At 38.7% G+C, this 12,310-nt stretch overlaps 2 protein-coding genes across 2 annotated transcripts; both read right to left on the bottom strand.

The window, feature by feature from the left end:
• Window positions 1-1,419: 1,419 nt before the first annotated feature.
• stoml3a (stomatin (EPB72)-like 3a) lies at window positions 1,420-5,265 on the bottom strand (the record flags this gene model as incomplete). Its single annotated transcript, XM_083984710.1, has 7 exons — window positions 1,420-1,611; window positions 1,728-1,862; window positions 2,667-2,870; window positions 3,196-3,278; window positions 3,418-3,490; window positions 4,043-4,146; window positions 5,187-5,265. The coding sequence occupies 7 exons, from the start codon at window positions 5,263-5,265 to the stop codon at window positions 1,420-1,422; spliced, it is 870 nt and encodes a 289-aa protein (XP_083840836.1).
• Window positions 5,266-6,751: 1,486 nt separating this feature from the next.
• On the bottom strand, window positions 6,752-11,769 carry slc25a15a (solute carrier family 25 member 15a). Its single transcript, XM_083984719.1, has 7 exons — window positions 11,487-11,769; window positions 11,333-11,404; window positions 10,547-10,805; window positions 8,541-8,681; window positions 8,277-8,452; window positions 8,023-8,181; window positions 6,752-6,880 (listed from the first exon to the last, which is right to left on the bottom strand). The coding sequence occupies exons 2-7, from the start codon at window positions 11,385-11,387 to the stop codon at window positions 6,759-6,761; spliced, it is 912 nt and encodes a 303-aa protein (XP_083840845.1). The 5' UTR covers window positions 11,388-11,404; window positions 11,487-11,769; the 3' UTR covers window positions 6,752-6,758.
• Window positions 11,770-12,310: the final 541 nt, after the last annotated feature.

Below are 12,310 nucleotides of genomic sequence, written 5' to 3'. Positions count from 1 at the left end.
TATCATGGCTTCCAGACTTTCATCTTCCATGAGTTCCTCCTTTTGGAAAACTCATGTTGAGAAACAAATTTGGATAAAGCTGCAAGCTGTTACCTCATGTCTCATTGCAGAGAATAATCTCAGGTGTTGAGAATTATGACTCGTCAAGGGAAGCAACTGCCATAACCTTTTTTTTTTTTGTATTATAGTAAGTGTACTCTTTTTTTAAACTTATGCTCATGTTTACATAACAGCTCAACTGTCTGTTGTGCAGGTTGTCCTGTGTATAAAATGATTTGGTTGTACAGAATATGTTCATACTTTAAAGAGTATAGTGTGGTCAGCAAATATTTAAAAATAGTTTGAAGAAATAATGTTTTATTAAAATTATGATTAATAATAAGCTCCCCAGATATAAGATATGGAAATCTGCGCAAACAGGACTTTGGCTGTAGCTGAGTGTTTGGACAAGTTGATTATGTTTAACTTTGTCGCTGGTGGGTTTTACTGTGTTCTGAGAGTGGAAATGATATTTCTCGCCATCAGGTACTTTGATTGCACTGATTGCCTCTGTGTCCTATGGACATGACCTTGTATTCATTTAGTGAATGTTCGTTCCACACTAGAATAAGAGGTTTTGTTTACAGTTTACACCCAATGTCCAATGAGAGGGTTGGTGGGTCACATGGATGTTGGTATTTCTGTTGATTGTTTACAGGACTTCCGTTATAACGATTGTATTCAGTATTTCAGAAACTCGAAAGCATGTCTTTATGAGGTTGTTGTGCATTACTGTTTTTGTTTCACATTTCTTGTGCATTTCATATATATATTTATTTATTTATTTATTTATTTATTTTGTCCTCTTCCAGAACTGCAACTGTAGCTTAGTTGGTTGAAATATTGTGGTCGGTGATGAGACACTAACATCTTTACTGTATATGTTGCACTTTGTAATTAAGTATTAAATCACAACAAGAAAATAAGTCGACTAAAGTGAGATTTTGAGTGTATATATCTTTAAATACATAATGATGATACAGCGTTCTTTTTTTGTCTGAGTAAAAAATAAATGAAAAATAATGTTTAAAGGACAAGTGTGTAGGATATAAGGGGATTTAGTGGCAGAAATAATGTTCATAATTATATTTTCATTATCACTTGAAACTAAAAACGATTGTGTTTGTATTAGATTAGAGTGAACAGTTATTTTTCTACTGAACATGCCACATTGTACTGCCATGTTTCTACAGTAGCCCAGAATGGACAAACAAAACATTTTACATTACCCAAGTCTTTAATCTGACACACTTGCCCTTTAAGAAGTTGGACCACATCTACAAGAGATATCACTGAAGCCCATAATAGTAATAATATAACAATAATAGTAAAAATCTGACATAATGTAACTATTATATGACTTCCTTTCTCTGAGATTCATCATTTCCTCTGCATGAAATTCTGCATCATATCTATGGGCAGAGGGAAGATGATGGTTGAGTTCTTCTCTGCTGCTATGGTGTTGAGCGTCTGCAGGTATCGCAGCTGGAGACCAGAGGGTGACTCAGCAATCACCAGAGAGGCTTCTTTCAGAGCCCTTGAGGCCTTCATCTCTCCCTCTGCAGCAATGATCTGAAACACAGACAGACGGTCATTGTCCCAACTCATGTTCCCGCTCAGCAAACTTTCTTTTTAATGATTAAAAGGTATAGAGGAAATGAAATCAGATCTTCCATCGCCCCTTTCACCTTCGCTCTGGCCTCCCGGGTGGCCTCTGCCTCTGCTGCCATGGCTCTCTGCAGCTGTTGAGGCAATTTCACATCCTTGATCTCCACACGCTCAACCTTAATACCCCACGGATCAGTGGCTTCATCCAGAGCCTCCTGCAGGGGGAATATTAAATGACAAATAATCCAATCAGCAAACCATTGTTTGTGTGCTGTGGAGACTTTGCTTAGCTCACTTAGGTTTTGTGGTGAATTTATTCTCTAGTTCAAGAAGATGGCAGTTTATGCAAACAAGCTCTGATAAACCCAAACACCACAAGTTAATGACAACTCGTGAACAATATTTGAAATATCCAAATATCTTTTTGTTGGTTTATACCAAAATGGAGCCAAAATGAGGATGAATATCTGCCCTGTATTCATCATTTTCATAATCAACATGAAGATAATGTTGTTCAATAAGTGCTGGGTGAGTAAAGAAGAAAAGGTCTGTGTCTGCTTGTTTTGGACTTCTGCTGCATCGAGCAGCCAAATCAATATCAGATGCAGCTCCACTATGTCACGGTCTGGGCTCATTATCTCTGTTCAGGTTTTCCGGACCATGAAAAGATCAGTGGGCTTGCCTTTGTTTTGTTTTTTTTTACAAACATTTGCAGCGGATTTTCCACACTGGCTCCGCTTTCTCACACATACATACTTTGCACCTGGTCAAAATGCAAACAAATCCTTGAAATGAAAATATAAAGGGTAATGAAGTAAATATTACACTCCTGTTTTAGTTATTGTTATTTTAGGAATGTTGATGGGCAATAATTTCTATTCTCTTTCTGTAAATTCAAAAATAGGATCTGATCAGATTTAATGAAGGCTAAAATTATCCTTGACAAATCAGAATTGAGAACATACATGAATTTTGGTTTTACGTTCAACCAAATTGAACTGCTCTCAGTTTATCCTCACCTGCATGCTGATTGAGATGCCCTCTCTGTCCGACAACAGCTCCGCAAGGTTTTTAGTACCGAGCACATTCCTCAGGGTGGTTTGAGCCAGCAGGCGTGTAGATGAGTGTGCGCTGGACACATTGGCAACAGACGAGATTGGGCAGTGTATACGGAAATACACCACACCATCCACAGACACTGTCACTGAGTCTTTGGTGAGGATCTGCAAAGGTAAAAAAACAAAAACAAAAAAAAACATAAAAGTTGCAGTTATGATGCTGCTATAATCTGTCATCATCCAGGAATATTATAAACCCCAGAAACTGCAGGGGAGTTTGGCAAGGCAAGGCAAGGCAATTTTATTTGTATAGCCTGTTTTTACAAACAGTTTTCTCAAAGGGCTTCACATGACATCATAACAACATCCTCTGCCCTTAGACCCTCACATCGACTGAGGAAAAACTCCATGGAAAACCCTTTTAACAGGGAAACACATGACATATGATAAATCCAGATCAGGCAAAACAAGAAAAGAAAAACAAACTTACCTCTTGTGGAGGGATGTCAAAGGACACAGTTCTTAGATCAACTTTCACAAAGCTATCAGTGCAGGGCAGGACAAAGAAAAGTCCTGCAAAGAAATAAAGATTCTGATTTATGTTACAGTATGTATCAATAACAGTCAACAAGTTAACTGGCAAACCACTTAGACCATCCTGGAGAAGTTCTACTGGGATGAGATGAGGAAAGTGTATAGTAAAATAACCAACCTGGACCTTTAGGCTTCCTGTCTGTGATTCGTCCAAGTCTGAAAATGACAGCTCGTTCATACTCCTTCACTATCTGCATGTTAGAGACACAAACAGCCACACAAAGAACCAACTATGACCAAAAAAAGGAATCAGTGAAGATGAAGAGAAATTATCTCATGACATCAGCCAGCCATCAGTTGTTTCAACCACTCATCCATTTCGATGTTGGGGTCACCGTGTGTAACATCTGAGTGTTTTACTGAGACATGTCACTGTCTACTGTCGATATTACATTTTTGTAAATCAATGAAATATCCACTCTCTCTAACTGAACAGATGCTGAAATTCATCCTGTTTAAAATCCAATCGGATCTGGTGCCTCATTGACTGTGTGACTCAGCAATGCACCCATGGTGCAGCTGAAAGGTCCACACATACTGCAGGGTTGAGTCATTTTTCCACACAAACTTGTCATCAGCGTAAAATGAATTAAATCCATTTATTGAGCTAGAGATAAACAAACTGAAGGCCCTGTAAGTGAGTAAAATAAAAGACATTCCTTAGACTGTCCTTTCACTTAAGGAACCTTTGGTGAGGTTGAATAATGATCAATAGTATACATAAATGAAATGATATACTCTACCTTAACACACATGAATAGTGAGACCGGGAAGGTTGCTGTGATAAAGATCATGGATATGAGTACCAACAGCCAACCGAAACATCCCAGTCCCCCAGAGTTTTTATCTGCCGAAACAGTGGAAACTAAGTCACAAATACACATTTTAGTATGTTGCATAATTTTCCACGGCACCCATTTAAGACTCTTGTAGTCACACAATTAAACAGAAATATGGTCCAGTGGGACGGCACCTTTTGTCAAATGTGACACAAACATTCATGCAGTCAGGCAGCAAGGTGCCATGGACACACTCTTCTCATTATTATTTATCGTTAATGATGTTATTAATCACTGTGCTGTGAAGAACTACTGAATCACCGACACAACCTTTCAAGTTTTTCCTCTTACATTATTCTTATTCTGTACAATGTCAAAATATAGTAGAAAAATGACTAAAAAAAAATATATATATATATATATATATATATATATATATACACTATTTTGAGAGGCCAAACATACATACAGACACTATAGTGTGTTTTATACTGAAATCAGTTTACACTGTAAATTACACTTTTAGATAACACACAATCCCCACATAACCAGTCACTGGCATGCTTGCTTAATAAATGACAAGTAACGGGAGAGAAGAAAACATTTTCTGTTGACTGAAGAAACGATTGATCAACAAAGTGCTTCAGCACTAGAAAGACCATTTTAAATTGTTATATAATAATACAGAGGGCTTATTGGAGGGTTCCAGTCTGTCCCAGTTAAGGTGTGTGTGGTGGACCTTATCAAACTTAACATTGTGAGTGAAAATAACATGTCAATGTGCTTAATATATAAGGATGAAGTGATTTTTTTAATGCTTAATGTTCAATTTATTGTTTAATGAATTACTAACAATTACTAACAAATTGGTTTTTTCAATCTTTTTTTCTGCATTTTCCTTCTTCCCTTAAATCAATAATATTAACATTATCTGTATAACAATGATTATGTACTATATCTATATGCAATTTTATTCACAATATTATATCGATGATGTGTTCCTTGTCTTTCAGGGTCCTTTAAAAACAGACTCCCCTGACCTCCCCCAGGGCCCTTAAACATTTATTATCTCCCGCATTCTGCGTTAAAAATCATGAAAAGGATTTACCTTCCACATTGTCCTCAGCATTGATCTGCAGTTTACCTTGTGTTACCATGTCTGCTGTGCTGGATGTTGTTGAGATCATTAGTGAGGATATGTTCCCTTCTGCGTGATGAAGCGAGTGAACCAGAGCTGCTCTTGTTTACCTGTCTCCACTCCCTGAGGGGTGTGTTCTGTCCCCCTATCCCACATCACCTGTTCATTTGAATGAGCCAGAGACATGCGCATGCTCACACTCCTACATGGCGTGTGACTCAGGTAACATGAACCACACAGCTAAACCAGCATCTATCTACTGTATTGGAAAGCTTATAGTTTTTCATTAGACTTGAACATTAACGTCCAGGAGTCCGACACCTGCTGTTTATGAATAAGCAATAGGTGGCATCCAAGTCGTGAAACATGAGATCTTGTGATGGAACAAGAGGAGGTGTGATCATGTTCATGTCTCTCCTGGTTATTTAAGTTTACCCACATTTAAACAAAAAGTTCAAGAGAAACGTTCTGACAGTAACATATTTTATTTATATATTTTATAAGTAAAATATATTGTATGGAATCTCATAAAATAAGAGGAAGGGAAACTATAAAAAGAGGTCTTTTTTGTGTATTAATCACAGCTGTTGTGTAACAGAGCAATTTGAGTCCAAACAGTAATTAGTCATTAGTAGCAACACAGCTGACTGCACAGTAGAGGCCACTTGTGCGATGTGAGAGCTATTATAATTAGAGCTACACAGTCATATGCACAATCATGTGAGAAACTCATAACCAGAAATTTTCAGTGAGCTTCCTTTAATGGACTGTCACATGGTCACATGACAGGCAGCTCACTAGATGATTGGCACATGGATGCCAACTGTATACGAGATGCTACACACAACTGACTCACTCTGCCCCCTTTGGACACTTGCAGAGAACAGTTTGAATAGTATGACACACACTGTGATCCTTGTGTCTACAGCAGGAAACATCTACTCTGCACTTTAGAACTGACATTTTTTGATTGGAATATATTGCAATTTGCAATTCACATTATTTCTAAGAAAGACCAAAATACATTTACTTCCTCCAGGTTTTCTTTTAAAGATTTAATTCCTTGGGAACAAAAACACACAATTCAAACATGTGTTCAAGCACAGATGACAGAGTTTTGAAATAGGCTGAGAACAAGTGTAAATGGGGTCCCCTTGTGGTCAGGATGAGAAACTCAGGCAAGCTTCGGCTATGAAAAAGTTAACTAAGGAAACAAATAGAGATACAACAAGAAAATAACTTTTACATAGTAACCCAAGGAAAAAATAATATTGCATCAGTTGAACAGTGTAATGTAACTGTTGGTGTGGTTTAGACATCTTGGAGAACAGGTTGAACTGGCAGTCCAGACTCTTAGATTTGCAGCAACTTATGTTTTGTGAACATTAACTGGAAAATGTGTTGTGAGGCGGAGTGTTGGTGTTGTTCACAAGATATTCTAGTATGGTTAGACCAAATACACCAATATTTGCATAATCTCATCAGATAGAGATTCAATAAAGCTTTTGGTAAAGTCATTAGTCAGTAGAAAGATCCTCCTCGTCAAGAACCGACTGTCTCCATCATAAACTTGCGACTAAACTCATAAGCGAGGAATAGGGCTCCGTTGGCAGGGAAGGTGCGTATCATGGTAGGAGTGAGGCCTGAGTACAGAGCAGTGAACCCTGGGGGAAAAGAGACAGTCAAACAGGTTATTCCCCACAGACGAGTCAGGCCTGTTTGGGCCAATGAGTTACAAGAGGCATCCGCACTCTGCAGCAAAGTCAGAACAACAGTGCTGCTGATGTAAATTTTGACCCTATTTAAATCTAAATTACATGTAATTAATTTAGCATTTAAACAAGGAAAATTACAGTGTTAAACCCCAGATACAGTGAAATCAGCTTCTTCTGCACAACTCCCCATTACACCAGCAGAGGGTTGTGTGGCATGTTGCTGTGACTGTACATGAGACATGCACACAGTGCTGAGACATTAAATGTTTTGATTTTCAGCTGTGAGAAAACAGACATTTCACCAGACAATTTGACTTTTCTAGTGAAATTTAGTTCATGTATTAATGATTTTTTGCTATATGTGCACTTACATGTCAAATTTCTGTCGCAACATGCACTGAGTATGTTGGGCCTTCTTTACTGTACATTACTGTATAATATTTATTTATTGCTACTACAACTTGTCAAATTCAAGTCTCATTTGTGTCACAACCATGTCTTTTTAAGGGTGGCTCTATTTTCATTTTTCTCTAATTTGAATAGGTCTGGCTCATTGTGAACACTGATGTGTGTGTACACAAGGAGCCGGAATTATTCAAATCAACCCGATGCTTTCAGATGTCAGCCTCTCCCATCTTCTCTCAGTGCCAAAACTAACATACACCAGCAATGGCCTGAGGAGTTCATGAAGGAAGGCGAACATGGGAAGACAGGCACGGTGGTTGGAAGAGCACCATGAAGCACGTCTGTAGCAACCCATCGTTTTGCAGAGAAGAGAAGCTCAGAAAACATATATTGTTGTAGAATCCTCTTTTGAACTAAGACACATTAAGGTGGTGGGTGTGTGTCTGCAGAGGTTGCCTTTGAGAATCTGAACTGGTTAGAAGCAGAATGAGAAAATCACATCTAAACACCAAGCATGTGTTTGAGTCTTCACAGTCCTCTACTGAACGGAGGTTGTAAAGAGCCAAATTACACAGTTGCTGCCCTTCAGACTGTGATTATATGGTCATGTGATATAAAGTTGTACTCCCCTGCAGTTGGTTAGCAGTAGGTGTATTTCAGATTTAGAATTAACAATCATTTCTTACCTTCAGTGCGGATGATAGCCAGGAAGGTCTTCATGAAGCCCTCTTGTCTCCCAGCTAAGGAGTACACCTGGATCCTGGACTTCACACAGTCTATTGGATAAATCATCAACCAAAGACATGCTCCACCAAATCCACCACTGAACATGAGCGGAAGAATACCTGCAAGGATAAGAGTTGCTCAGCGGAAGCAGATCGCAAGAACATCAACACATCATGAACTGAAAAACACCTCAAGAAACCTAATCTAACCATACCTATACCATCCTTGTCTGTGCCCATGTACTCCGCAAATTTAGACCGACACAGCTCATAGGCCCCGAAAAAGCAGAAGTAGCCTGGCACCTCCCTCGCGATGGTGGACGTCAGTCCTTGGTAGAAACCCAGGAGGCCATTGGTCCTCAAGACTGTCTTCACCACCGTCCACACTGTGCTGAAGTCACATCGCAAAGCACAACACAGTCAAAAGTGCATCAGCGAAAACATGTTAACATGTTCTGTCTCCTTCTGGTCACACTGACCTCCTCTGTCCGCTTGCAATCTTTCCAGTTGCTTTCATTTCATGCATGGCCTGCAAGCGACACTTGACCAGCTCGGTGGGGCATAAGGCCATGGCAGAGAAGACGGAGGCCAAAGAGCCTGATGATGCCTTCTGTATGTCACTGATGAGCAAGGGAGAGCGGTCAAACAAGAAATAAACATTAACAATTTTAGCATGTGTACAGGAGGACCACCATGTTTAAGATATTTTACACTGAAAACTAAATTCTTCCCTATCATGACCTCAAATTAGAATTAATTTGCTCTGGTGTAGTCTGCTGACACACAAATGTCTTTGAAAATGACATGCACTAAATGGAAAAGCATCCTGCTACGAATGTACCGAAGATGATTTTCTGGGAGTACAGTCACACTTCGGGGCCAGATCCCATGGAATTGTTTCTATCTCAAAGAGTTCTTCAGTGCATAAAGCCACCTTCTTGTGGCATTTCTCAGAATCAAGTGTTTCTAACATTGAGATGCATTCTCATCAAAAAATAATGATCACATTCTGTGGCCTGTACTCATGCTGCTCACTGTTCAGTGTAACACTAAAAAGTCAGAACATGTCAAATATTCAGCTGGTTACAGTGGTTTGCAGTGAGGATAACACTGTAGCCTACTTAGATTCCACAAGCATGGGGTCAGCATGAGGCCTCAGGAAAACAGAAGACATTTAAAGCTGGAAAAAACATTGCCACTTCCAACATTTAATCTAATTTGTAGTTGTAAAGATGGAAAAGCAACATTACTTGTTTGAATTCATTGTGATCCATTTTGATATTATTAACATTTTATTAACACTGTGTATAGGTGATAACTTCATCAATGCATTCATATTTCAGCATTGCATTCAGCTTATTGATATCTTCAACAGTTATTGATGACAGGTTAAAATTTAGGATATTTTTCTCTTTACATCATCCTCCTGTCCACAAATTATTGTCTACATGCATGATGATCAAACTTATTGTATTTAAGAAAATGTGTTTTAAAAATCAGGCAGACTGACAAAATTTAAACTATGAGCCTCTATGAGCCTCTATGAGCAAATCCAGCTGCCCATAAACTCTAATAGTTGATCTTGATATCTTGAGAAAAGCAGAGGTGCCTTTTTTTTCTAACTCACAATATTTCCAATTTTTTTTTTTTACTTTAAAAAGCACCAAAGGTTAAAATCACCACGGCATCCTCTGAGGAAGGGCAGGGTTACATGCAGGTGTTTTAGACAGACAGATAGATAGATAGACGTAACGTTACATAGTGTAACATCAGCCGACGGCAGTTTGGCAACATTTCGGTTTTTGTTCTAAAAACTTTGTAACTTTGTTTTGAAAAGTGCTATATAAATAAAGTTATTATTATTATTAATTTATATTATGGTTCACTGGAAAGTCCCATACCACTGATGATTATCATGTAATTATTATTACAATTTTAATACTGAAGCATGCCTCATGACAGGCAGCAATCATGTCTTCCGCTCGCTATCAGCTGAAGATCAGATCAGTCCTGTACATGATCGTTAGTATGTATGGTGCGGTAATGTAATGTAAGTACATTCCCGTTTGTTCAAATTATTAGAATTGTAGTCTACTTTATTTGAACAAACTTACATTTTTCCACCTCATGTTGTATTTATAAATGTAGGATGTTTCTTTGCCTTTTTAACAGTTTTACTTTTCTATAGCCTCAGCCTTTTCAGCATTGCTCCAGCCTTCAGCATTCACATGCTTTTTCTTCAGGAAATGCAACTAAGGATTAATGTTTTTAGCCAATTATTATTATTATTTATTTTTATTGTTATTATATTCATAGTATTTACGAAATAACTCAGCCCTCAAAGTGTCCCTGACATAATTCATTTACAGTAGATGGACAAAAACATGAACTGCACAGGGAGTGATGATTTGCTCATCATCACCATAGCCAGTTATAGAGCTTATGATGGAAACTTAAAGAAATGATTGAAATATCATTGTCAGACCTGAGTTCTTTCCCTTTATCCATCCTGGTAATGAAGCGGACTGCATCCTGGCAAAGGCCATAACTCAAGAAGAGCACAGCGTTCTCCGAGATGTTGGCTATGAGGGCTGGAGTGGTGCCTTTGTAGAGACCAGTCAGTCCCGTCTGTCTGAAGGTCGATATGAAGCAGTGGATGAAGCCGCGGTACAAGGTGGGGAACGTCTGCATCTTCACCTTTGTGGTGTCAAAAGGCTGACCACTCAGCACACAGGCTGTACCACCTGAGCAAAGAGGACAAGAGATGGAGGGTCCACTCACAGAGATACAACTGAGGTCATGTTTATCACAGTGGAAGTGTCTAAATCCACTAAACCGTTAAAACACTTGAATAATCAGGCTCTCACAAGATGTTATATGATATGATGACTTAACATTTGGTTAATAATGTTACTCTCTGACCTCACAGCTTCTCTCATACTTGGAAGTGTTTCACAGTATTTAATAGTGTCTCAGCACTAGCTACATTATAGTTATAAGTTCAAGAAAAATCCAAAAGGTAGAAAATAACAATGGGAGGTTGCAAACTTAAATAATTGTAAAACTGTGGTGAATAACTTGATTTATCATGAGATTTGAAGTTAGTGAGGCTCCATAGTCTCATCAGCCATTGTTCCGTGTCATAGTGTCTTTGAGACCTTGAACCCCTGCCTGCTGTGTGAACAGGTGAATGAGACCTATGCTTTAAGAAAAGCTCTCATACAGTCCATTTACCTCCTCCATATGATCTGCTGTGTCCAGACAAACCCACCTATTGCTCCTGATGTGAAGTCAATGATGGCCTGGATCACAGGGTGTGGAGCCATCCTTTGTCCACGCACAACTAGGAATGTTAGAAAGTTACATTTCTAATGATGTGCAATTAAATGTGTCATATCACAGCACAATAACTATGTGACGCTCACCTGTGATGTTCCCTCACTGAGTGCACCTCTGAAGAAACTCACTATGCCACAACAGGTACTGTAGCTCCATGTGGCACGGGAGGATGACCGTGACCTTGTTAACACGTCAGTACCCCACCAAAAAATAAATCAACACGAGCATCTCAACTGACAAAATGAAAGTGGTAGGCTACTTTCAGGAGCAGATGTCCGCTTTGAATTGAGCTATAGGAATTTAACGCGCTTTCGTTTTCCTTATGGAGTCAGTCTGTAAACTACAAGTGGATCCTGCTGTGCGCACTAAGCTCCTTTAGTCAAAACTCTGCAGGGGAAGTCCCACTGACACAGGAAACGGCTGTTCTTAAAACCAAAATTAAAGCATGATAATTATTAAGGGTAAATTTAAACTGCTTAATCGACAAAACTTGAAGATGTTTTATCTTTAACATGTGCCTGCTGACACTGCTGTTATTATTGTTGCCACCTAATGTTTGATTTATATTTGCTCTCAGTAAAGACAAACAAAACATTTAAGAAATCAGCTTTATTTTGAAACTTAGCACTGTAGGCCACATGCTCTATTTTAACACACACTGACTTGACACTTGTCTGGTTATATTATAAAGCATTAGAAGATTTTTTGCAAACTAAGACATCACAGCAGAGAATAGCTTAAACAATAAAAACCTATCGATGATGAAATATATGTAGCTAAATCATATCTTTGAGTGCAGCGTTATTCTTTGCCATGCTCCCTAAATGGCCCGGGAAACTGTAATGCGGAAGAGATGCGAGGCCGGTTGTTTATGGCTCTAATACAAATTACCACAGGGTGGCAGTATACT

This window comes from Trachurus trachurus, assembly GCF_905171665.1.
Source record: "Trachurus trachurus genome assembly, chromosome: 13".
Lineage (NCBI taxonomy): Eukaryota > Metazoa > Chordata > Actinopteri > Carangiformes > Carangidae > Trachurus > Trachurus trachurus.
This window is presented reverse-complemented; position numbering and strand designations above follow the sequence as displayed.